At 36.3% G+C, this 25178-nt stretch overlaps 2 protein-coding genes across 4 annotated transcripts in view; one reads left to right on the plus strand and one right to left on the minus strand.

The window, feature by feature from the left end:
• The window catches only part of LOC135169098 (calcitonin gene-related peptide type 1 receptor), a 60832-nt gene extending 37104 nt beyond the window's left edge, over positions 1-23728 (minus strand). The window contains exons 1-3 of one of the 3 annotated variants that reach the window (XM_064133820.1): positions 23167-23728; positions 16765-16840; positions 13054-13177 (exon numbers count right to left, since the gene is read on the minus strand). In XM_064133820.1, coding sequence (XP_063989890.1) covers positions 13054-13177; positions 16765-16782 — 142 coding nt within the window. In that variant the 5' untranslated portion in view covers positions 16783-16840; positions 23167-23728. Of the gene's footprint in view, positions 1-13053; positions 13178-16764; positions 16841-22771; positions 22969-23166 lie in introns of those variants that run through there. The other 2 variants (XM_064133822.1, XM_064133821.1) reach the window with 2 other exon arrangements.
• Positions 2891-12712, plus strand: LOC135169350 (uncharacterized). The gene is made up of 10 exons (XM_064134294.1): positions 2891-3690; positions 4183-4602; positions 5113-5344; positions 5571-5796; positions 6270-6537; positions 8311-8745; positions 9195-9617; positions 10034-10265; positions 10567-10792; positions 11450-12712. The coding sequence occupies exons 1-10, from the start codon at positions 3274-3276 to the stop codon at positions 11724-11726; spliced, it is 3156 nt and encodes a 1051-aa protein (XP_063990364.1). The 5' UTR covers positions 2891-3273; the 3' UTR covers positions 11727-12712.
• Positions 23729-25178: the final 1450 nt, after the last annotated feature.

Below are 25178 nucleotides of genomic sequence, written 5' to 3' on the forward strand. Positions count from 1 at the left end.
ATAATCCAGATCGACCATTCGCATACTCATAGTGAACTGTTTCCTGTCGATTGGTCACATGTTGAATGTTTCCGTAATTGTCGTAAGCACGTATGGCTGTTCATCCTGGATATATGATATCGTTGGGCATTCAGACAGCTTTGACTTCATCTCTCCCGAACCATCCACTACCCAATCACATTGATTCCCTGAAATCGTATTGCCATTGTCGTCAGCAGTCTCTATCACAAGTGGCCCTTCTATCATTCCACAAATCCCTCCAATACCAGTCTGAATAAGTACTTTGGAAAAATATGTTAACGTTGAGAGAACTTGAATTTCAACATTGCAATGGCTCCTCGGTAACGCTCGTGTTATGCCCCACGGAGTTACGCCAATAACTCCTGTGGTCGTTGAGGTTGGTGGTATGCACTTGGTTGACAAATACGTTACGCCTGTGGTTTATGCCGGTGTCTTTCTTCCACGCCCAGTCATTTCCTTATTCATGATGAGGGGATGAGGGAGTTTATTTAAATTTCAAATGAAAAGTCTTGGTGTATATAAACAAATGTACGGGGAAGATTTATTGTTCAAGCGAATTGATGGGAGATGGGTCAGGAAGTCTTCCAGCTTTGCTCCATTCCAGATGGAATCTGGGGACTTTTTTCGGGTATTTCAGGGGACCAGGAGCTTTCGTGGACATTTCTATACTATTTACAGTGTTTTTAGTCATTTTTACACTGTTGGGAGTCCCCTACGAAAATTAAAATAATTGGAAAGGAAGAAATATTTTGTTAATTATATTCACTTCGGACAAACAAATGCTTAAAATTTTTTTTTAGAGATTTAGCTTTAATTTTTGGCAGAAGAATATTTGATTGGAATATCTAATACATTACGAGAAGTGGCAGAATTTTTATAATAAAATTTTTGTAGAGAACAAAAGTTTTATAAAAAAAGTCTCCATGAACATTTTTTATGAAAAGTCCCCAGGAAAAAGTCTCTCTTCAAATTATTTTTTTATTCTGCAAAAGGGAACAGAAGGGAATTTTTACTAAAATAAAGAAAAATAACAAACTGAAGTAAATAAACGAAAAAAAATTAATAAAAATAAACAATATATGATTACACCTCTTTCTCTCGATCGAGGATATTTGAGACTTCCTAGAAGAAAGGAAAGACGGCCTTGTCTACCCCGACCTGGACGAAAATTTGATATTCGAGAGCCTTCCTTCCCCAATTATAGAAGCAGTTTATAAGACATTTAAGAAACTCCCACCAATGAAATTGCTAATGAGAATATTCAACCATAATAGTTTTCCACCTGGTCTCCTCGAAAACGTAATTACCGTACCCCAGGTTCAGCAGCTACGAGGTTTTCGTAGGTTGTACCCATTTGAGATTATTTTCATATCTCATCTCAAGTGTATCAAACTCATTTATATCCACTCACTGTTTGTACCTTCGGAGCATGAAAATGTACGAGCTTTCGTTACACATGGAGAACTCCTGGGACTCCAGGAGGTGCATCACTCTGGTGTACCGGTTGTTGGAGTACCCCTGAGGGACTTTCAATTTGAAAATGTTGAGTTTCGCATTAGAGAGGAGAGGGTGGAAATTGACATGGGTAGCATCACCAAGAGCTGTTGTCTATTTCCTTTGAAAAAGGGTTAGAAGGGATGGGATATAATATTATGCATGAAAAAATCACGGTGTAATTTAGTGAAGTCTAGAGACAATTTCGTTGGATTTTTGGTTGACTTCCACTGGAAAAATCCAAACAAATATTCGTCAATGACATTAAAGACTTTTATTTTATGGAGAGAAATTAATCCTTTTCCATAAACATTAAAAAAAATGTTAAATGAATATTTTACACGATTACGACCTTAAAAAATTGGAATATAACTATAATAAATTATATAAGTGATACATTGCCATAAATATAATTAGATATAAATTTATAACAATTACAACAGTTTGACCTGCGAAATCCCTCCAGGAAAATCGAAAGGAGAATAAATTCCTTTGATTTTTTATAAATAATATTTTGTGTCAAATATTTCTATTCGAAAGAATCTCCAAATGTAATGTAGATAATTTCATGAAGTGTTAGATTGGGAGGAAGAGGAGGGAAATTAGACCTTGACGGTGTCACTGACAGCTCTTTTTTACCAGGTTTTGACTCGCTTCTGTCGAACCAAACGATCAGGTGAATTTATGATAATTCGCGAGATGATTCAACTCATATCCGATCAATTGCGGATGAAGAATGATAACAACCGCGGGACTAGCCAGGTGCCGCATTCAGATTGACGTTTCGCTTGGCACCGCATGATACTGAATGCTCACTAATCTTCCGAATTTGAAATTTAGATCGGGTCGTTTAAATCAGGATTTATGACAATTCGCTTATCTGGATTTATTTTTCTTTGTGTTCTCGGTGATATTCTGTCCCACGACACCACTACAGCCACTGTCGGAAAGATTTAATAACAGAAAATTGGCGATTGTTAATTATTGAAGAGGAATCCTCCCCAATTTTTTCTGCTGTTCGCAGGTTCTGCGAATTATCAGTCGCACTTTGCAGTCATTTTTAATTATAACTCGTGATGAAGAATAGTTCAGAATATTTTTTCAACCCCAATCGAACGTTTTATTAAATTGACTCACACTACTGGAGAGGCATATTCATTAATTGGGTCTGTAATAATCTCATGTCCGAACAAATGTAAAAATACTACTGGAGGACGTAACGACTGAATAAATGATGAGTTCACAACTCAGAAATAATTTTGTACTGTGGCATTGTTGCGAACGTTGGATGTGCCATTATTTATCCCCATTTATCGTATTTCTTCCTCTAGAGCTCGTGTATTTGGGCGAGAGACATTTGCGTTAGAGGGGATGATAAATACTGGGAAATGTAGAGTTACTTGGTGGAGGTTGTGAACGGGAGACATAGAATTTCAGTTGTGGTGCATTGTCAATAAGTTTCACACATTCACGTGAAAAAAAATCACAAAAAAGTCTAGTGATTTCAATAGAACATTCCAATTCAATAGAAAAAAATCTCCGGCTCAACTGTGAATTTGTTTTCATAAAAACGTTCAATGGAAAAATTTTCGTGTTAACATACAAGTTAGTTTATTAAAACATTCATGGTAAAAAAATTGATTCTGTTCATTTAAAAGAACAGAAAAATAGTGTACACAATTTCAAGAATTCGGGGCGATGAATTTTTAGAGAATTATTTTCGGGAATAATTTGTGCTGCGTTAATTAAACCTCCAAAATGCAGAGCTCAAAATTATTGGAATTTCTATTGATTCTGATACTCGTAGTAACGGAATCCTCGAGCTGTAGAATCCTCGGGATTTTTCCGTTCAATGCCAAGAGCCACATGATGATGTTTGAGCAGCTGATGAAGGGTCTCGCTAGGAAAGGTCATCAGGTGGACGTTATCAGTCCTTTTCCGTTGAAAGAACCGGTTAAAAATTACCACGACATCGAGATTCCCTCGGCACTGCCCAAATTAGTTAATAATATGACTTACGAGGGAATGAAGGAGATCATGAAGAACGATATTGTCAAGTTTATTGCCCTGGAGGCAGGGAATAGGGTCTGCGCAGAGGGACTAGATCATCCAGAACTCCAAAGGCTGATTAAAAATCCACCGAAAAATCCGGCTTATGATCTGGTGATTGTGGAAGTGAGTTTTTAATTATTTCATATATATTACATATCATATTTACGAAAACAATAAAAACAATAAAAAGTTCTCTTGAAATTTTTTTTTTAACTTGTTTTAAAAAATATTTTAGGTTCAGAGTCTTTGTGAGTTGAGATAAAAAAAATTGTCTCAGTTTTGAGATGATATTTTCATCTCAATAATTTACTGTCCTCAATGGTACTTCCATTAGCAACAATTAAAGTGTAAATCGCTTGACTTCCAATTATTAGTGGCCCTGATCCAATTTCTCTACTAAAAAAACCGAATGGAAAATTCCACTAAAGAACAGTTTTGATATTTTTTATTTCTTTCAATAAAATTCATATAAAAAATTGTTTTATCCAATTCAACAGTTGATGACGTCTTAATTTTATACACAATAAAATAGAGTAACCAAACATTTTAAAGAATTTATCATAAAAAACCCCAAAATATAATTTAATTATTATTAAAACTATTAATGACTTTCAGATCTTCAGTGCTCATTGCTTTATGGCCTTCGGTCCTCATTATAAGGTCCCTGTAATTGGAATAAGTTCAGCTGCTCTGTATCCGTGGTCCAATGACATGATAGCAAATCCAGAAAATCTAGCATTCGTTCCAAATAATCTCCTCGAATACAAGAAATCCATGAATTTCTGGAATCGACTGTACAATTTTCTTCACACATTTTACTACAAAAGATACTTTGACTATCACACATCACCTCAGGATGATATAATACGAAAGCATTTTGGGGCGAATAGTCCTGGGGTACGAGAATTGGAACGTGATCTTGCTTTAATCATCGTGAATTCTCATTATGCATTAAATGGGGTGAAACCTACCACGCCGGGCTTGATAGAGGTGGGGGGATTGCACGTGCAGGACGATGGTCCTGATATACCCGAGGTATTGATATCATTTTCTATAATTAATGCAACTGTTTGTGTTCAATGTTTCAAATACTCATATCATACGGTATTTTATCCACATTTGTACGATCAAAAGGAGATAAACTAAATAATGAAAACGAAGTTAACATTTGTGAAACAAAATTTCAGGAAAAATTGTTGAAAAGTCGCTGGAAAATTCCAGTCGATTGCGATTGAATTTCATTAGTCGAAAAGATTTGCGGAAATTTTAATAGTAAAATCACTGGGAGTTTTTTAAATTTTTTTACGGAAGTTCCAGGAAAAAATTCTCATTTTCTCCAATAAAATTTCCAGCGACTGGAATTTTTCAAAAACCATTCTCTCCACGTAATATGGGATTCACTATAAATTCAATAGAATTGTCGAACGGATTTTGATTCAATCGTGAATTTTTGAGTCTTTTATGGAAATAGTTTTAGAAAGTCATTATCTGATATTTTATACAGAAACTTTTCTTTCATATTCTTCGAAAATTGGATTTCCATAGGACGACAAAAAGTGGCTGGACGAAAGTCCTGAGGGTTTTGTGTACTTCACATTCGGATCTATGATGCAAATCGAATCATTTCCACCGCATGTGCTGGACATTCTTTACAAATCTTTGGGGAAAATATCTCCGGTGAGAGTGTTGATGAAAATACCACGACCCGAGCTACTGCCACCTGGTCTGCCCAGGAACATCCGGACATTTTCATGGATGCCACAGCTCAAAGTGTTAAGTAAGAGAATTTAAGAAAATTAAAAAAAAAATAATCCAGTGTCAACTCCAACCCTTTTTTTAAATTAAAATTCAGTCAGAAAATGGGGGGAAAATTATTGTTCTGTCCAGTTCGATTGATATTTTTATTTTTTATGTTAATAGCATGAAAAGGGGGAGGAAGAGACTATCCTTGAATTTAATGCTGTCTGTCTTTAAACGGAAGGACGATTTTGTGTTTTTTGCAGAACACCCTAAAATTAGGGCGTTTATAACTCACGGAGGGTTGATGGGAACGCAAGAAGCCATCACCTACGCTGTTCCCATGATCGGAATGCCAATTTTTGCCGATCAGTTTGTGAATATTGATTTATATGTCGCTAAAAATATCGCACTGAGGGTGGATCCTGTTCACATGACTCAGGAGAAGCTGGACTGGACGTTGAATGAGATTTTATTCAACCCGATCTACAAGTATGTTTTTAACAACAATTCCAACTCACTAACATCCCTTTTTTCGATAAAAATTCATCCAGAAATTGTTTATAATTTTTTTAATATTCGAAAATAATTAATTACCTTGAAAAGCTGAGTGTTTTGCCATTTTATCGCGACTCTTTGACTTTCCCTCGGTTTTTATGAACACTTAGTGAACATTAAAATGAACAATTGATGCAAACCTTAATCTTAATGGTATTCAAATTCAATTGTAAATCTCTGAACGACTGCAATTCGCAAATCGTATTTTTAATGTTTTTAAAAATATATTTAATTTATAGAATAAATGTAAGAACATGAAAAAATGTGGGTCATTGAATTCAATAATAATGACAGTCTGCATACCCCATTATGTGGACTATACGAGTCAAAAAAATGATTAAAAACTGAATAAATGTTATTTCAAGTTCGTCGAATCTTGAAATTTATCGTATGATGATGTGTTCCAGAGAGACGAGCAAAATGGTGTCAGCAAAATTCACAGACCGTCCTCGCAACCCCTTGGACACAGCGATCTATTGGGTGGAATATGTCATAAGATACGGTAACAAGCCACTCAGATCCCCAGCTCTAGACCTATCCTGGTGGCAAATTGCTCTTCTTGATGTTTACGCTGTTACGATCCTACTCATTGTCTCAGTTATTTTCGCTATCATCGCTTTGGTCCAGTTTCTCTTGAGGACTGTTATCGTTACCCACGTATCCCCCGCCAAGAAAATTAATTAAAACGTAATGAATAATCGAGAGGAGACGAGAGGGTAATTGAAAGCATCGAGAGAGAGAAAATAACACGAACGAAGTCAAGGCGAATAAATTAATAAATTCCAAGCGGTTTATTTAATTTCCGTTGTTGAAAAAATTCATGAATTCGTTATTGTTTTTATTACCTCACTTGGACACACATGATAAGGAGAAAAAAAATCATAATTTGATGAGTGACAACTTGACGTTGATATTATGCAGAGGTTTTCTTCAACGTCTCAGTTGCCTTTCGTTTAAAAAATTCTTTTCAGAAAAGTATTTTTATTATTTTTAGAAAATTATTTTTAGTTCGGGGCCGAGTCGCGAATCGATTTAACATTTACTAATTCTTTCTTGCGTTGGACATTTTTATGAGGGAAATAAAAAAATTATTTTTGAAGAAAAACACTGACAACAGGTTGCGTAGGATTGTGCCACTGTTAAATAATAAAATGAGTTGTTTGGGGCAACTCACCTTAATATTGGTGGAACACATCACGCACCATAATTTCGTACTAATATTCATTACCAAGTATTACATAACCCGGAACTAGAATGTCAGCAATGACATGCAATTTGTGTTGCTGCACTGTACCCTTATTACCCCGTTTTAATGAAGGATATTCATCGTGATGAGGTGCATTTAAGGGGGAGGATCTTTGCGTAATGTAATGAATACTTCTGGAGATGCTTCGAGTACGTTGAGTCTCCATTCATTAAATTGTCAATTTTTTTGCTTATTACGGATTCGCGAGTGTGTAAAAAAATCATTAAAATTTGACCTTCGTTAAGGTAAAGTCAAGGCTGAGGTGCTGGCCCGAGTGAGCTAGGGGAACTGAAAAATAAAACGAAAGTAAATATGGAGAACATAAAAAATCGACAAAGTTTTATATTTCCACAGAATTTCTCTCTGAAAATTATTTTTCCAAAATCCTTGAACTTTGAAGTAAAACGAAATTAATTGAAATTAGAGATTCTATCAATTTCTTGGTACAGATATCCGAAGATAATCCATATCTCCCATCGATGAAAAAAATGAATAAAAAATTCCCCCGAAAATGTCTTCGAATGAATTTAATTTTCTTTTCGTTGTCAAGAAAAGTTCTCTCATTTTTTAAAATTCATCCAATTACTTCTTTTGTCATTGTCGAAATTAATATTATAAGTATTACAATTATAATCCTACAATATAATACGGTATCACCAATAACTTATACAATTTCGCACGTGTCCAGAGACTCCCTCGCTCTCTCAATGGATCCCAGACCCCCGAGATAATCTACATTTCAAGATCAGCGAATTCCAATTCGATACCCGTTATCGTATCAATATCATCACCAATGTTGACACAATCTCGTGACTAATCTTAATAATAATGAGGAAAAATTTAAAACGTGAGCGCATAACCGTAGATCCTCAGTAATTGGAAATTTGTGGTTTATCCTCACTGAATCACGAAAATAATTTCTATCGAATCTTGTGGTACCGGGGCGGATTCCCAGTGTCACGTCTTCACGAGGAGAGACCAGACACCGCTTAGTGGACATCCGTTTATTTCCCGGTTATCAGTGATGAGGTAGTATAGCCTGAGACCGTATGAATTGCTGTTGCATGATAAGAGGTGGTCGTTGGAGTGAAGAGTCTAGTGGTGTGGTATCAGTTGGTGGGACTGCTCCGGAGGATCTTTGCATAGAGTAACCGCAAGAATACAATATTCCCTCGACCAATTAACGTGAACGAGACCAGTAAATTGTCAACGAGGAAACGATGGAGATTAAATTTTTTTGGTCGATTGTAATTATTTTGTTAATGAATTTTTCCATCGAGAGTTCAGCGCACCGAATCCTCGCAATATTTCCGTTTCAATCGAGGAGTCATCAGATGATGTTCGATGCATTGATCAAGGGATTGGTGGACAGGGGCCATCAGATGGATGTAATGACGGTTTATCCTCTGAAGAAACCCCTTAAGAATTACAAAGTTGTGGTGAATCTCGAGGGGAGGGAGGAGAGCCTCGTTAACCGGTGGAATGTTAAATTCGCTTCACAATTGGGGGAGGACACACTTCCTATCATAGCCCTGCCATTTGGGAATGGGCTCTGTGAGTATTTGGGACTGCCGGAGGTCCAGGAGATCATCAAAAATCCACCGCAGGACCCACCGTACGATCTGGTAATCGTGGAGGTACGTTAAATATATTTTTTTCGGTTCTACGATTTTTTGATGGAGGATGACTGGTGGGATAGGGATGATTTGATGGGTCAGTTAATGAACAGGGCCCACACTTGTCATTCATCAAAGGGAAATCGAATCCAGAGGCGTAATTGGATTTGTATATTAATTAAAAATGAATTTTCTGAATTTATTTTGAGGGAGAGGGAGAATTTATTTTGTCCAAGAAATCTTCTCTGGACGAAAAAATTTCAAAATCCATTTTTGAACACAAAAAATAATTTTTTTAGTGGTCTATATGTGAGTGACTCCCATTTGCATTTGAACCTTGACAGCATCAAGTGAAAATAAAAAAAAATGAGGGACTTGGACACTTTTTTTGAGTTATTAACGACTGAAGATTCTTCTGTCATTGTAATTCGTGATTAGCGACGGTCTGGACGGGTCTATTCAAATTTCAGTCATTCGGGGCTAATTGTTTTATCGGCCTGGGCCACGTGTTGAACGTACCGGTGATAATGGCGAGTTCAACGGTACCTCTTCCATGGCTGGAAACCGGTCTGGGTCAGCTGCAATATCCAGCATTCGTTCCAGCTTTTTTCACGAGTAACAAACATCCCATGTCCTTCTTCGATCGTGTGCTGAACACTGTCAAGACTCACTCTAATAATATGAGGTATTGGTACTATACCGATACTGTGCAAAATGCGCAGATGAGAAAATACATTGATCCCGATATTCCACCACTGCGAGACCTCGAGAAAGATGTAGTTTTAGCACTGGTGAATTCGTGGCACAGTCTCAATGGCATTCAACCAACTACACCCGGGGTTATTGGAGTTGCTGGACTTCATGTGGAAGCGAACTATGTTCCACTCGCAAAGGTAAATGTCGGTGTGAGTAATTTTGGGGAGAGTTGAGTGAAAATACTGGTTATTTGTCTATTGTGGTGGTGTACATGAGTTTTAAGGGATGAGAACATTCAGGGAAAATATTGACGACTTCCAGTGGCTCAAATGGAGGAGGACTTCCACCTGGAGATCTTGGATGTGCTGAGAAATCAATTCCTTTCGAATTTACTATTTTAGAACTGATGGAACGAAACTCGATGTTTAGTCTAGCGATTGTCTCGCGAAAAATTGAACCAATTTACGAATTTAAAATTTTGTTTCGGTCTAGGGAATCCCTAAGTGGATGTTGTAAAATTAATGAAGTTTATCTTGACTGAAATGGATTGGTTTCTCCAGTTACACCAGCGAGATAGTGAAATGACTATTAATGTTTCATTCTTTATCCCAAGGAAATGGAGAAGTGGATGAATGATAGTACCTCTGGTGTAATCTACTTTACACTTGGATCCATGGTGAATATTGAAACGTTCCCTGACGCGACTATGAGAGCAATTTACTCGGTATTCAGGGGAATAGCACCAGTAAGAGTCCTGATGAAAGTGGCTAATAAGACTGCTCTCCTCCCTGGGCTTCCTGATAACGTAATGACATCATCCTGGATACCTCAAGTGGCTGTGCTAGGTCAGAGATTCATCAACAAACTTCCTCACGACTCTTGATTATCATTTTTAGCGATTCACGATGATTGACCATCACGATCGCCCAGTCTTTGATGAATATCTCGGAGTCTGAGGGAGATAGCAAAATTTTTATCATGACCTTTTTTGTGGAGCGGAGGGAGTACTAGAACCAAGGTCATTACAAAAATTTCGCTATCTCTCTTAGATTCGGAGATATGGCCTGAAAACACGTCGGCTTATCTCGCTTAACTACGGGGCTACTGACATGTTGTGATAAATTAGTGTAAATGATTTTTTTACAGCTCATAATAATACGAAAATGTTTATTACTCATGGAGGCTTGATGAGCACCCAGGAGGCCCTCACCTACGGAGTTCCCCTCATCGGGATTCCCCTCTTTGGGGATCAACATAATAATATTGTTCATTATCAGTCTCTGGGAATGGCACTCGAATTGGATATTCATAATCTGAATGAGGAGTCGTTTCATTGGGCTGTTAATGAAATCTTATATAAACCCAAGTACAGGTAAAACAATATTAACTGCTCGTTAGCTTTTCACAATCATTACACATATCGCTCACAATAATAATATTTTTTATGTAGTTTTTTATGCATAATAATATCATAAATCTTAATTTATAATTTATTATGATAATATTTGATTTAAAGTACTCTCACTTGAATATTGCACACGTATTATTCACGGTTTGCTATCAACAGTCTGAACTCCCTCAAACGCTTCAAGTGGAAATCAAATATTCAAATTAAAGAAACACGAAATGGAAATTTTTTAAACAATAATCTCTCACCCGAGGGCATCAGCCTTTAGACTCACATTTTGTCCCTCTGCGAAGTCATAAAGTTGCGAATTCCTTTAAATGCATTAACGATAAAAATATAATTTTACTATCAGCGCATCCCATTCCCTCAACCGACTTCTTATCACACGTTGCACCAGAAATTTTAATTTTCATACCATTTTTTTTTGCAGTGATGCAAAAACTCACGACTTTGTACTGCATTTTATGATTTTAAAGTGAAAAAAATTTGTGAAAAATTCATTTAAATAATTCTCCCGGGAATATCCCTGGGTATTATTTAAGATTTCCTACCACCGAACCCTGAAATTCCCTAAACCCTTGAAATATGAATCAATCGATGATTCTCTTTTCCGATTCGCAGAGAGGCAGCGAAGCATGAAGCGATGAGATTTCTTGATCGTCCCATGAGTGCAATGGAGACCGCGGTTTATTGGGTTGAATATGCTATCAGACACGGTCGAGGTGCCCTACGATCCCCCATCGTCGATATGCCCTGGTGGCAAGTGGCTCTCCTGGATGTTTATAGCTTCCTGAGTATTTCTGTTCTCGTAATTATTTATTTAATGTATCGTATTTTAAAGGCCGTCCTGACAACCGTATCATCGACGAACGAAGGAAAACGCAGAAAAACCGAGTGATCCAGTGATCGTGGCAGTGGCTAATTACTGAGATCGTTCGATATTTTTTGGTCATTAACATAATACGCACATTCCTCAGCTGATGGTGTAGTGAAAATTTAATACAAAGGTATGTGCGATGAGGAAAAAATTTTGCGTTGAAAAATCAGTGCGATTGTGATCTTGCAATCGATTAAGGAGGAAGTATTAACCTTTGACTTCTGCCTTTGAAATTCAATGGCAAATCGATATCCACTCGAATCAATAGTGCTTCCCTTCTCAAACATCGTGACGATGTTCAATCCACCTTTTTAATGGTTTTAACCCATAAAAACGTAACGATTAAACGAGTTTATCGTATGGGATGAGCATTGAAAAGTTATCGTAACTGGTCCTGGCGGTACATGAAATGGGTTGTGCTAGAACGACGTCGAAAGGTCAAGATATAGATAACAGTTGTACACCTGTTATAGTGCTGAGTTATTGGAGGTACGAGTTATAGATTGAGGGATTCTGTTTTTAAAAATGTCGAAGTTTCAGCGACAATTGATTGGTTATAGCCGATTTTATTTTGGTGAATACGATCGTGAAGTTTCAGGTTTGAGGAAATAATTTACAGTTTCTGATTGTGATTTTTTTAATAAAATTGTCGAGTTTGAGGGATTAACTTGTTGTATGTTTTTGAATGATTATACAAAGGGAATTTTTTAAAAAATGAAGTCAGAGAACTGGAAAAATCTCAATTGGTTGTGAAAACATTTAGTGCTGTTAAGGTTGGTGTTGTGTTCAATACTTACTCTACAGGTTTTGTTTAAATTTTTGGGGCGAATAGTTCAACAAAGTAATTGCAAAATCATCACTTTTGGTTGAGATTGGAGTAACTTTTCACTTAATTTCTACAAAATCAATGGCTCGATAGTTTTTCAAACAAAAATAATTTTAATTAAACGACTTTCTGGTATTCTCAATTATAATAAAATTATCTAAGTTAATTTAGATCTCAAGAACTTCATGACTTTATAATTTCTTTCATCAAATAAAAATAATTGTCAATAAAAACATCAAAATCCCAAAGTCGCAGAGTTTTAAAATTAAAAAATTTCCAAACAATCATTTTTGATGAAATGGAAGGAAAATATTTACTTGTAACTTGATGTATTGGTTTACACGAGTGTTAGAGACACCTCATGCACAATGCAACTGTTCGAGAATTTATGAACCCGTGGAATTCTTTAGAAAGTAAAGGCCGAGCGAGTGCCTTGAGGCGTTTAGATACGAGAAGATGAGAAGCATAAAAATCCAATAGAAATTTATGAGGAAGTTATGGAGTAGGAAATATAAATCTCACCAGGTGGAGGGGTTGTATTAAGGGCGAGTGCCTCCATACACTCCAGCCTTCGTTCCTGGGTGATTCTCTTGAACTCCTCCTCGGCGACAGTGCTACCGACAGTCGTCGTTGAATTTCCCGGTGACTGAAAATTCAAAATAAATATTTGATTTAATTTGCGGGCAAAGGCAGACGATTACGTGTGCAATAGCTCCCTTATAAAGTTTTCAAAGGAGTTTTCTGAGCACAAAAAAAATTAACTGGTTTTTTTTTCTTATCAACTTGACAATTGAGACCATTTTAAGACGAGACTATTGTTCTCCACATTTGCGTGCCACTTGTAAAGGACTAGCTGTAATTATTGTGACGAACGGAGCCGTCGACAAGAGCAGGTTTGATTAATTAGCCTTTTGTTACGACTTATTACCATAGTGTGTCAGAGATAAACTTATCCATTGCAACTCGTAATATGCAGTGGCTTTTGTAATGATGGAATTATTCGTCTTACGTTCAACGTTAAACTTCGTTTGAATAAATTAGCCGATGGTAAAATAAATGAAAATTTCGCAGAAAAACGCACTACATTTGATTTTATCTTCCAAACGGTAATAAAAAAATGAATGAGACCGATTTAAAAATTAATACCAATCAATTAATTGAAAATTAAAAATAATAAACATTACTTTGATCTATTTTTTTAATGTTTCTATTGAATGATTTTATTTTGTTTAATTTATGTTTGTCCCTACGGTCGAGTAATGTTCACATTTTTTGAAGGGGACAGCGACGAGTAATTTTTTTTTTGGCTAAAATACCAGAATTTTATCGGTAATCCCATAAACTTCATCAAGACGTATGAAACTTGAAGCTGTCTAGTCACCTTACGATCTCAAAATCCTGGAAGAATAAATGTAAGCTCCGAGGAGACACCATACGTACTTCTTGTGAGCACCATAAATCCCAATATCCACGTCACACAGTGAGAATGAAAAATAGTACGTACTTCGTATGCTACCACTTTCATTCGACTAAACTTTTCTCTATCAAAGTCGTAAAAGATCCGGAGCTTTTCTAGGTACCATCTGCACTCATTGTGTCGCAAAATATATTCTCGTATTTATTTAGTAGTTTCCTGATGCATAGACATGAATATTCAAAATTCACTGGCGCAGTAGTAAAACGATAAGTTAGGCCAGACCCCCCTCGCATTTTTAGCAATATCTCGAAATCTAAGCGAAATACCGAAATTTTTGTAATGACATGTATTGTAGTACTCAATGTACTCTACAAAAAAGGTCCTAACGAAAATTTTGCTATCTTCCTTAAATTTCGAGATATTCATAAAAAACCGGTGGATAGTCAGGAGTGGCTGATCTCCTTGTCATTTCGCTGCGGAATTTTCTTCTCCAATTTAACCAGTTTTTTTATTGTTAATAAAAAAATCGACGGAACCAGTGTTTACACCCATCGATAGTTAACCATTACCGCGCGGATCATAAATGGAACAACAAAAAATTATTGCACGTCAGAGGGGGAAAAAATTATTTATGAACAGCCGTTTGCGAAGTACATGATTTTGGGGGCGCGATCTCAATTAACATTCCTCACAGAAGCTCACCACTATGAATCGAAATGCTAATATTAATGTTGGGGTGATGAATATTTATACGTTACGTGCGGCTTCAGTGGTATGCTATTTTTCATCCACATGGAGTGGCAAATGCATGTAGAAAACACGGAGAATGTCTGGTGGAAGTGCTGGAGTCACACGTGGAAATGGATAATGTCGCAAGTGTATGCAAATTTATGATACGCTACCGGTGAGTTTTTGACTATTGAATTTTGGGAATATCGACGAGGAGGATCCTCCCGCCACAACTGTTGTATTGAACAATTTAATAAAAAATTCAATAAGCAGGAAAACTTCAAACACGACCGACGTTTTTTTTTTCGTTCTCATTCTCTCCATTCGGAGAATTTCAGGTTTCTATTCAGCTCAAGTAAAATATTTTCTACAGAAATTCCTTGAAACAAATTTTTGAAAAATTTTTCAGTCTATTCAGTTGTCCTCTCCATTGAGAAACAAAATAAATATGTAAATAAATAAATATAATATAATATAATATGATATCAATGGAAACGTTCGATTTTTAATGCGAAATAAATCGATGAGAATTGATGAAAGAATTTTGTTTAAATTTCAACTAAAATTGTTAGTTAACATTTTTACGGGAGTTGCGATTCTCCTGGGAATTATATTCTCTGAAAGGGTGGGAAGAGGTAATCAGCGGGTAGATGGCGCTTTCAGCCTTCCTGAGGGGATTAGAGGAATATTCTCACCCCCATTTCAATTCTCGGACGATAATGGATCTGGGGGAGTGGGATGGGGAGGGAGGGGGTGCACAATTTCTTAGGTGAAATTGTATACGCAACAATGTAACGGAAGAATCATCGGTCATTTTTTGAGTGGGTAAAGATCGTTGACAGTCGCGAAATACGAGACCAAATTCTGTCGTCGGAGGGCAAATTGAAGGGTTGGAATTCACACAAACAAATTTCTGCGGAGAATAGTTATTAATTATAAGTGAATTTAGAAAATGCAAGTGAAATATTTTCGTGGATTTCCTGGTGGCAAGTGAATAAAATTGTCTTCGGATTATTTTTTTCACGATAACCAGTGTTTAATTGTTTTTATTGAATTTATTTAATTTTGATATGGGGTGGATTTTAATTACAGAAATGATGGGAATATTAATGATCTGTGTAAGAGCGGTCCTCGAGTAGGATTTCTTATCTAGTCCTGACGAAGTGGGAGCCAACCGAATTATTCGAAAAACTGTAAATTTCATGTGACATTCACTCTGCGACTACCCTCGAGGACGGGATAAGCAGAATGTGGAATTTGAATGATGCATGACGCGGAAATATCCCCCTGCCCTTCGCCGTAGAAGTGCACATCAAATATCCAGGTATATCCGGCTGCGACTCTGGTTAATTCCCTATGATGTTGGCTGCTCTGTCTCAACTCTGAATACTGTATTCCCTATTTCAGATGAAATGGGTTTCATGCTAATGGACACGACGGAAAATTATATACGCGAAACACATTATTTTCTCGAGGTATTAATTTATCTTCGTGATAAAAATTTGTTTTTTGTTGGTTAAATAAATTAAAGATCGTGCGTCACTTGGGGGGAGCAGTTTCAAACGCTAAATTTCATTAGAAAGTCAATGAGATTTCTAAATTGTCAGAAATTGAAAGTCGAGAACTCTTTCAATTAAAAACAGTGTGAATTCATGAATTCATTTGAATTTTTTAGTTCTTGATTAATTTTGGGGGAAAAAGTAAAGTGAAATTTAGTCTGTTGAATGTTTTTATTGACAATTTTCAATTATGAAAATCACATTTGGAAAAAGATTCAATAAATAAATTAATCCAGTTTGAAATGGATCAAAAATATCGAAATTCTCTTTAAATAAAAATTTAAAAAATCAGGAATTTCTGAATTTATTTTCAATTTTCGAATTTCCACAAATTTTCACAGAAAAATTATTCCGAAATTAACAGTTTCCATTGAGTTTTTCACTTATGTCTGTGAATATAAAGAATTTATCCAAAACTTTCAATAGTTTAAGACTCACAACGACCAATATTTTTGTTTCTAATAAATTGCACCTCCACATCTCGACAAATGCTCACTAAACAAATTAATTTCCCCCGTGACAACTCACCTCTGTCTGCAGCTCCATGATTCCCCGGAAATGGTGTATCCCTTGACGTTCTCAACCATAAAATCCCGGAAATAATCTGCAACAGGAGAAACAAAAAACAATTAATTCGTTAATACCCGACTGAGAAACAACTGTTGCTGTCGTGCCTATTGTTAACTATGAACAAACAATTTTAGAATTTCACCGACACGTGTTGGCGGAGTGGAAGTAGAATGAAATCAACCACAAGCCACAACTTTCCAATACTAATCTATTCATCCGCGTTAAGGGTGTATGGGTGGTGGTCCAGGATCCCGACATCGCACTGAGTGAAACATATAGTTTCGCTGTGTTGGAGTTTAAATGCGAATAAGCGAACTGTGGAACTGTACAATTCAACTGTCATATAGGGAATACCCGGGCAAAATGGGACGCGAGGTAAAATAAGATGAATCAGAGGTTTCAACCCGAGACATTTTTATTACATTTAATTGTCAAAAAAAAATTAATATCATATACCCCCATGTTCTGTCAGCCTGAGGTGATACATACCTCTCCTTTTTTGAGGAAAAATGAATAAAGAAAAAAAAAACAGCAGAATTCGGTACCAAAGTTGCAAAACGAAGAAAGTTAACTTTTATCTGACTCCAGTTTTTTAATGATATCTCCAAACTGAAGACACATAACGAAATTTTTGTAATAACATTTTCTGTAGTACTCAATTTTCTCCACAAATCATGTTATAATAAAAATTTCGATATCTCCCCCCCATTTTGAGATATTCATCAAAAACCGGTCAATAATCTGATCAACTTTCTTGTTCACCCCCTTCGCTCCTCAAAAAATGAATTTGCAAAAAACATTCGGAAATTTCGTGACTGAAAATGACTTCATCACGATTTTTCGGTAGTCGTCCATCTTGTCCGGGTCTTCCCTACGTCAGCCAAGGGATGCTCGGCATTTATAATTATTCTATAATTATTAAATTGTTGCTCGTTCACGTGCGGGTGAAAGATGACGACTGAGAGAAACGATTTATGGAGAAGTTTAATCTCCACTCGTGTACAGATTTGGCTGCATGTGGGTGGTTCTACTAAAAAATGTTAGCGCGTGCAACTGCACGTGTCCTGGACGATAGTGTTAGTGTTATCGACGTATCACTGTCAATTTGCGGAGATTGTTTTTAGTCGGGAGTAAACAGAGGACGTTTTTATAGGGGAATCACACTGGGACGGCTTAAACATTTACAGGCAATCAGGGTTTATGAGTTTTTTGTGGGTTTCGCGATATCCGCGGAAATTGTTTTCGCAAAAATTACATTTTTGCTTTTGAAGAGAAGCCACGGCAGCGAAAAGATACGATGCCGTTTAAACAAAATACAGTATAACGTCTTTTATGGCATCTTCTGCCCTTTTCTAGCACTGGAATGAATAAAATATATATGTATAATACATATGTACATGGAGTATTGTATGCCAACTCGACCAGTACATGACCTCGACCTCTCTGCAATTTTTTAGATGATTATCTAGATGAAAAAGCCACCGCAGATTTTTTTTTCTGATATTTTTCATTATTTGACTGAAAATCAATCGACCGAAAAGGTTTAAAAAACGGAAAAAAAATCAGAAAATTTGTAAAAAATATAACAAATTTTTTAAAATTAATTCTGAGGTAGAGACGAATGTTAAGAGAAGAGGGAGAATCGTTCCTGAATGTAGTTGAGACGAACTACAAATACACAACATTATTCCTTTTCTTAAAAAGTTGTTCCCTCGTTAACAATGCGCCTGTTAAAGGCAATTGCCGGGAAATGCGAGCTAATTAATGACTGAAATGACACTTCATTATCTGGTATCTTCAACTGTACTCGTTTTCACCACCTCAGATGGAAAATACCAGAAAGAGAGAAGGTGTAACTCCAAATAGTCAATTTAATCTTGACGCGAGATTCTTCTTCGTAATGAGGTCCAAAGGATCCAGTTGTCTCTCAAGGTTCCTCCGGGGGACCGAGGAGCTGAGGATGTGAATTGGAGTAGAAATGTTGAGAACAGCAAAAATCAATTCAAACGAATCTGAGAAAGGGGGAAAAGTGTAAATAAATATAAAAGAATAAAAATAAAAAAGAAGAGGGAAAATGAAATATTCATTATTTGGTGAATAAATGACGTACGTGACAAACTAAGACAACTAATACAGATCATAACACATGTATTATCGAGTATATATATAATATAATATATGTGCTCAATATATGTCGATTATCTTTAAATTTTCACTCACAATTAATTATTTATTTCAGTGGCTTCAAGTGAAAATTAATTGAAAACTCAAAAACAAACTTTTCATTTTTCTTCATTTGCATAGACGATAAATGATCGCCATTTTTTTAGTCTCTTATGACCGTCATGGATGAGAAAAATTGTCTACCGTCATCTGACACACTCGCAACGCTATATCACATGTAATTATCTGCGTATATATTTTTTCCGTGAGGGTAATCTCCCCCTTTTCCACTTTTTTTTCATCTCCTCTGCTTTGATCACTTTGTCACACCCAATATTCAACAAAATCGACAAATTATATTAACATTAAACCAATAAATTTAACAGTCATAACAGGGAGAGTAGATTAATTCACTAAAACACAACGTAAATCACCAATCGCTAATTACCCAACGGTTCGGTAATTTCCAGAGAATTTTTCTCTTGATGACGGATTATTTTGAAAAAATCTCTGTCCGCGAACCCAGAAATATCCTCTACCCCGAAATCAGGAGTTTTCCACGGATTACGCTGTTGGCATATCCCCCTCATCCCCCCAATTTTGAACCCCGCTGTTTCTCAACTGTCCGAGCCCCGAAATACTCAGCAATCCCTTTTCATCTCATTCCACCGCAAAAGAACCTCCCCCAAACTGACTTTCCAAATAAACTCACTGTGATTGATCCTCTATTTGATTCCACCGCGACGTCAGTGAGATTCTGACCCCAAAACTGACCCATTTTCATTCAATTTAATCGCCAGGAATTTGCATTCAAGTGTTTGCCAATACTGACAGTGTATTATCTGCAACGACTTCCGTTATTTCATCGCAAAAAAAAAATACTGACTCGATTCAACCCAGTTCTGTACATCCGACTATCCCCTCACTTTCAACGAAAAATTCATGGAAATAGAATGGCTCGCTTATGAGTTTTGGAGAACTGCCAGAAAATCAGTTCCAATCGTCAACATTGTCGACTTCTGAGAACATGTTATTTTTCGACAGTTGCGGATAATAAAATAATTTTCGCTGGAATTTACGGTACAATTTTTGGAATTTTTTTTGCGAGAGTCAGTCGTAGGGAAATTCCAGTATAAAAATATATGTATAATGTATATTTTATTATATTTAATATATACTATATAATATATTGTATATCATATACCGTATGTAATATACCATGTATCATATATAACATATAATATAAGCCTTAGTTACATTGCAACTAGTAATTAAATTATAATCTGTCCGTTCATTTATAAACATCTGTACCATCTCGACGATTAAATCTGATTGAAATGCAATTACGTAGAGTGTGTCGGTATGCATCATCATGAGATAATGGATTTTTCACAAAGTAGATCCACCCGGTGGCTTCCGGCATTGCAGAAAAATATAAATATGCTAAGTCCCTGGCATAACCCTTATTCAGCCTCGTCCGGAAGAATGGAAGTGGAAATTCCCCGGAGGGATCAGCCACTGCAGATATGTTACAACCGCTCAGTCTCTCCCGAGGATTCCTCCTCTTATTATTCTTAAATATCGCGAGAAATTTTATCATATTATTCCATTTCCTTGTCATTTTCTTTTAGCGATGGCAACTAATCCCAATTAAATTTTTGTAACAATTTTAGAGAAGAAAAAACATAATTTTGCTTATCCCATTTTTTTCGGACCCTCAAATGCCCGAAATTTCCAGTGAAAAATATTTTATCTGTAGAATTATATTTTTTTATCTCAAAGAGACATTAAAAACTCTGTTGACATATTCCATTCAATTGTAGAATAATCGGCAGCGCATTTTGTCTTTTCCTTTCGAGACAGTAATTTTTAATGATTAATTAATGATATCATAATTATATGGGCTCCTGACGTGAGGGGAAAAAGATATTTGGGTTCCATTCACCGAAATAATTCACAAGGTCATCAAATCCATAATGAAATTACTGCTCCCATTAATGAACCCATAAAGTAGTCAATTTTCAATAACAAAAGTCCCCTCGAAATAATCGCACGACATAAAAACTTTTAAGAACTACAGCCAAAAATTGAACAGCGGATTATTTGTGGCAATTAATCGGGGCAATGAGAAATGGGGGGGGATTGCGTGGGGGAGAAGAAAATCACTTGAAAGTTGGGGAGAAGAAATCCTGGAGTTTGAGATTACGAGCGGAGGGTTGGGGGTTACATACTGCGGGGAAAATGTGGCTGTGTCGCAGGTGGTAGACAATAACAGATGCCGTCGGGCAGTTTTTGGTATTAAATTTCTTGAAGAGGGAGAGAAGTGAGTGATTGGAGGGTGAAATCGAGGTAATTAGGTGATTATGGAATAAACAAGGGATTTTTATTGATTCGACGCCTTAAAAGTGATGAAAAATTGATCGAATAACTCAATAAATTGTAATTTTATTTTGCATTTCTTTGAATATTCAGAAGTTTTTAGAATTTGTTTTTTAATTATACGGCCATCATGGCGGTTCTCATATTTTATGCCCGTCCATATTTCCTCATTTGTTATTCATGACAGATATCCATAAAATTGCGGTAGACTCTTCCCCTAAATTTTCCAATACATTTGAAAAAACATTTACATTTTTGTCACGAATATTGACTCGACCGGCGTTCCCTTGAGGGAGTTATTTTTATTTCCCTCAAATTTCGTAAAATCTTGACAAATATATTTTTTGGCAACTGGAGATCTTGAAATATATTAAAAGTTCGTAGATGGAAGGCTCCTGGGAACTCTTGAACAATTCAAATAAAATATTAAGAGCTTTCTCCTATCAACACGGAAAACTTTTAGTCCACATTCCCCTGTAGACCGCCTCCGTTGGAGAACCAACAAGAGCTCAGCCCCAGGCAGAACAAGAGATCCACTGGTAGCCAACGAGCTGGGGAATTTCCCAAGATAGACAGCACAAAAATTACATCGAGTTTAGCTTATAAGACGAAACACTGGGGGATCGATGGTACACATACGCCAGTGCACCTGGAAATCGATCCTGGGGTCACCAAGAATGTCAATGAACTAGCGAAAGTGAGGTAAGTGTTTCGCCTTAATTTATTCATTAATATCATCATCAATTGTTGAAGGGAAGGCTCTGCGTGTTGGAGGCGCGGCGACGTCGACTGCTCCAGTCATTCCCGGGTACATTTAGCATTTTCTTTTGGATAAATGTCTGGGAAAATTTTTCCCAAAATTTTGAATGAACGTGAATTTTTTAAAAATTTTTTTAGGAAATTCCGATAAAATGTTCTGTACAATTTCGGGGATTTTGTTATTGATGATTTAATATTGCGAGGAATTTATATGACAGTTTGGAAATGACAGTGGAATTTTTTTATGATGTTCAGTGATGGCCTGGAATTTTTTTTAATTATTCAAAAATCGTTATGGATTCGGCAAATGTTTTTTTTTGTTTAAAAATAAATCACAATCATTTTAACATTATTGGAACCTCATTTGAATTGATTTGACTTTTCGTCCCGCAAAACTATGTAAATCGTTTAAATTTCCTAATTTCAAATTTCAAACAAAATATTTCCCGATTAATTTGAAAATTAAAAATTTCAGAAGGTCAATGTAAACTAAATTTATGCTCATCTAGTCCAGGAAAATGAAAAGAGTAAAAATGAGGCAAATATTCCCCCCATTCGTCGACAGATCAATCGATCTCCCGGAACATTTTCTTATCTAAGCAACAATTTTCCTCTGTTCGTCTTCTTCCCGAACAAAACTCTTTTTCTTCTCGCTACTATTTACCTCTCACTGCTCTCTCCCCAGTGAATTTATAATGACCTCACCAAACATTTTACTGTACAAATGAGTGGCTGCTCACTGTCAATTCTGTACACACTGTGTAATTTATCACAACCGGATGTGTTGGGAGTTGCTTGTCATTTTTCAATTGACCAACAGTCATTCGTCCGTCATTAGTCCGAGGGACGCGGTGAGTCATTCTAAAATAACCTCCGATCTTTCCTCCAAAGACAAAAAAACCGTAATATTTTTCTCAATTATCTCCTGCACTTCCGCGAAAATTGAAAACATCATTCGATTACCAATCAAATCACTGACTCCCCTCCCCCTCACTCCCCTTCAAAATTATTTTTTATACTAATGAACATTATAAAAAATCCAATCATCATTTTACTCACCGAAATCCGGCCAATTGTCACATGAAGAAATACGATTTCCTCCTCATCCTCGACTCATTCTCCTTAAATTACGTCGCTCTCTCACTTGTCATGAAAAAAACGTCTCTGCACTTAATCTTTTTGAGTCTTCGTGCACAAACGGACGGAAAATATCCCGCTTACTCTACCCGTCATCCATGAATTTTTACGAGAAACACTCACTCTTCCATATTAAAAAAAAATTTAATCCGCGAGTTTGCGAAAACGAATTCAAAATTCAAAATGCAAAGAGTCGGTGGAAAAAAGCAGAAAAAGTTCGGGAAAAATTTTGCGATCTTTGGGAAAATTTGACTTTAATTACACTGGGCGGTTTTGAATAATTATCGGCGCCTAATTAACGTTGAGATAGTCTAATGATCGGGATGCAGTGGCGGGAGACTCTAGACGCGATGGGACGCGCTGAGACGCGCGGCACACCTCGGACAAATCGCGTGAAGCACGTTTAGCTGTTGAGTTTTGCTTGCGCCGACTCGACTTATTCGTGAATAGCGCAAGCGTCACTCGCACACATGTGGATTGATGTTACAATGAAGCTGGTACATCTTTCAGCCCTTTGCATGCGATAAACTTTTACTTACGAGTCAATTGCTGGTCCACTTGAGGGATTAATTGGCTTAATTTCGAGGGGTTTCACCTTCCACGAGGATTAGTTATCATTTGATTTATCTGTGCACGTATTGCGTTTGACAAAAGAATTTCGAAAAACGCATCCATGGAATTTTCTGTTTTTCGATCATTTATTTTACCGAAAAACAAAAATTTCTTGTTTTTTTTATTAAAGACGAAAAAGAAATAAAATAGAAACAAATAGGGAAATTTATATTGAGGAATTCTAATGGAAATCGTATCAATTAAACATTTTTTATGGAAAAAAAAGCCAAATTTTTTAACGAACTCGAGCCGAATCTTGAAGTTCCTTTTCTACTGAATTCGTTGGATTCTTGGAAAGACGCAATAATTTATTTTCCGTAACCTATCGCCTTTGTGATTATGCAAAAAAATAAAGTGCGTCAGCCAAACGAGATAATGGAAGTGATAATATTTTTTTACAATAAAATATTTGCGGAGAAACGAATGAAAAATAAAGAGAAAAGCAATGAAAAAATTTGAGATCTTCTGTTTTACCCTCGTCCTTTCCTATACCGCAAAAAAATTGTCGCCCTCCATCATGTGTCGGGGGAGTTTCAATTCCCCATTGTCCATTCCTCCTTCAATGTTGGCAAAGCATTGGCCATATCCACACGTCCGTGAAACTTTCATTGCTCTCATACTTGATTCAATCTTTAAAAAGGTAGTTTCAACGTTTTTCATCGTGTCAACATTAGAGCCAATAAGTTCAGCTCACGTATCTCAAAGAAATACTGTTTGTTCTCTTTGATAGGAAAACATTTTCTTCTTATTGCATCGTGAGAGAATAAAAAAAAAATTCCCCTTTCATTTGATATTTGAGCTGAACGAATTCATTTACAGTTCAGCACCTGCTGTGTCGCGTGTAGCACTGGTACGTATCACTGAATTCATGGGTTATTGCAAGTGATAATAACCTTCGTAGCTGTATTTTTACATTGTGAAGAATACACGGTGCCCTTATCACTTTCATGAGGTTCTATTTTTTCTTTGATGTAATGTCAGAGAGGGGGGAATTGAGTCGGGGGAGAATACGATGACGAGATAAGGGGCAATGTCTATTTTTTTATCATTGAGATAATGGTCTTGAGTATTGAAGCTTCAGGGGGTGAGCGAAATGCAATAACTCCTGGGACTCGAGTATTACTTCTAATAATTCTTGGGAAGAAAAGAGAGAAGAATTTTAAGATCGAAAAAATTTCAGGAATTCTTTCACTGGAAATTACTATCAATTATCAATTAAAAAATTATGAGCTACGACGCTTTATTCGATATCAGGATTTAATTTACCTTAATTTATAATATAATATAAATATTCGGTGTTCAATTACTGAAATTCTATTCAG

Source organism: Diachasmimorpha longicaudata, chromosome 14, assembly GCF_034640455.1.
Source record: "Diachasmimorpha longicaudata isolate KC_UGA_2023 chromosome 14, iyDiaLong2, whole genome shotgun sequence".
Taxonomy (NCBI): domain Eukaryota; kingdom Metazoa; phylum Arthropoda; class Insecta; order Hymenoptera; family Braconidae; genus Diachasmimorpha; species Diachasmimorpha longicaudata.

Bases quoted from the DNA above. Each gene is read 5' to 3' on its own strand.
- LOC135169350 (XM_064134294.1), top strand. From the start codon at position 3,274: ATGCAGAGCTCAAAATTATTGGAATTTCTATTGATTCTGATACTCGTA. The intron at 9,618-10,033 runs GTAAATGTCGGT...CTTTATCCCAAG, and splicing joins ACTATGTTCCACTCGCAAAG to GAAATGGAGAAGTGGATGAA. The intron at 10,266-10,566 runs GTCAGAGATTCA...ATTTTTTTACAG, and splicing joins ACCTCAAGTGGCTGTGCTAG to CTCATAATAATACGAAAATG.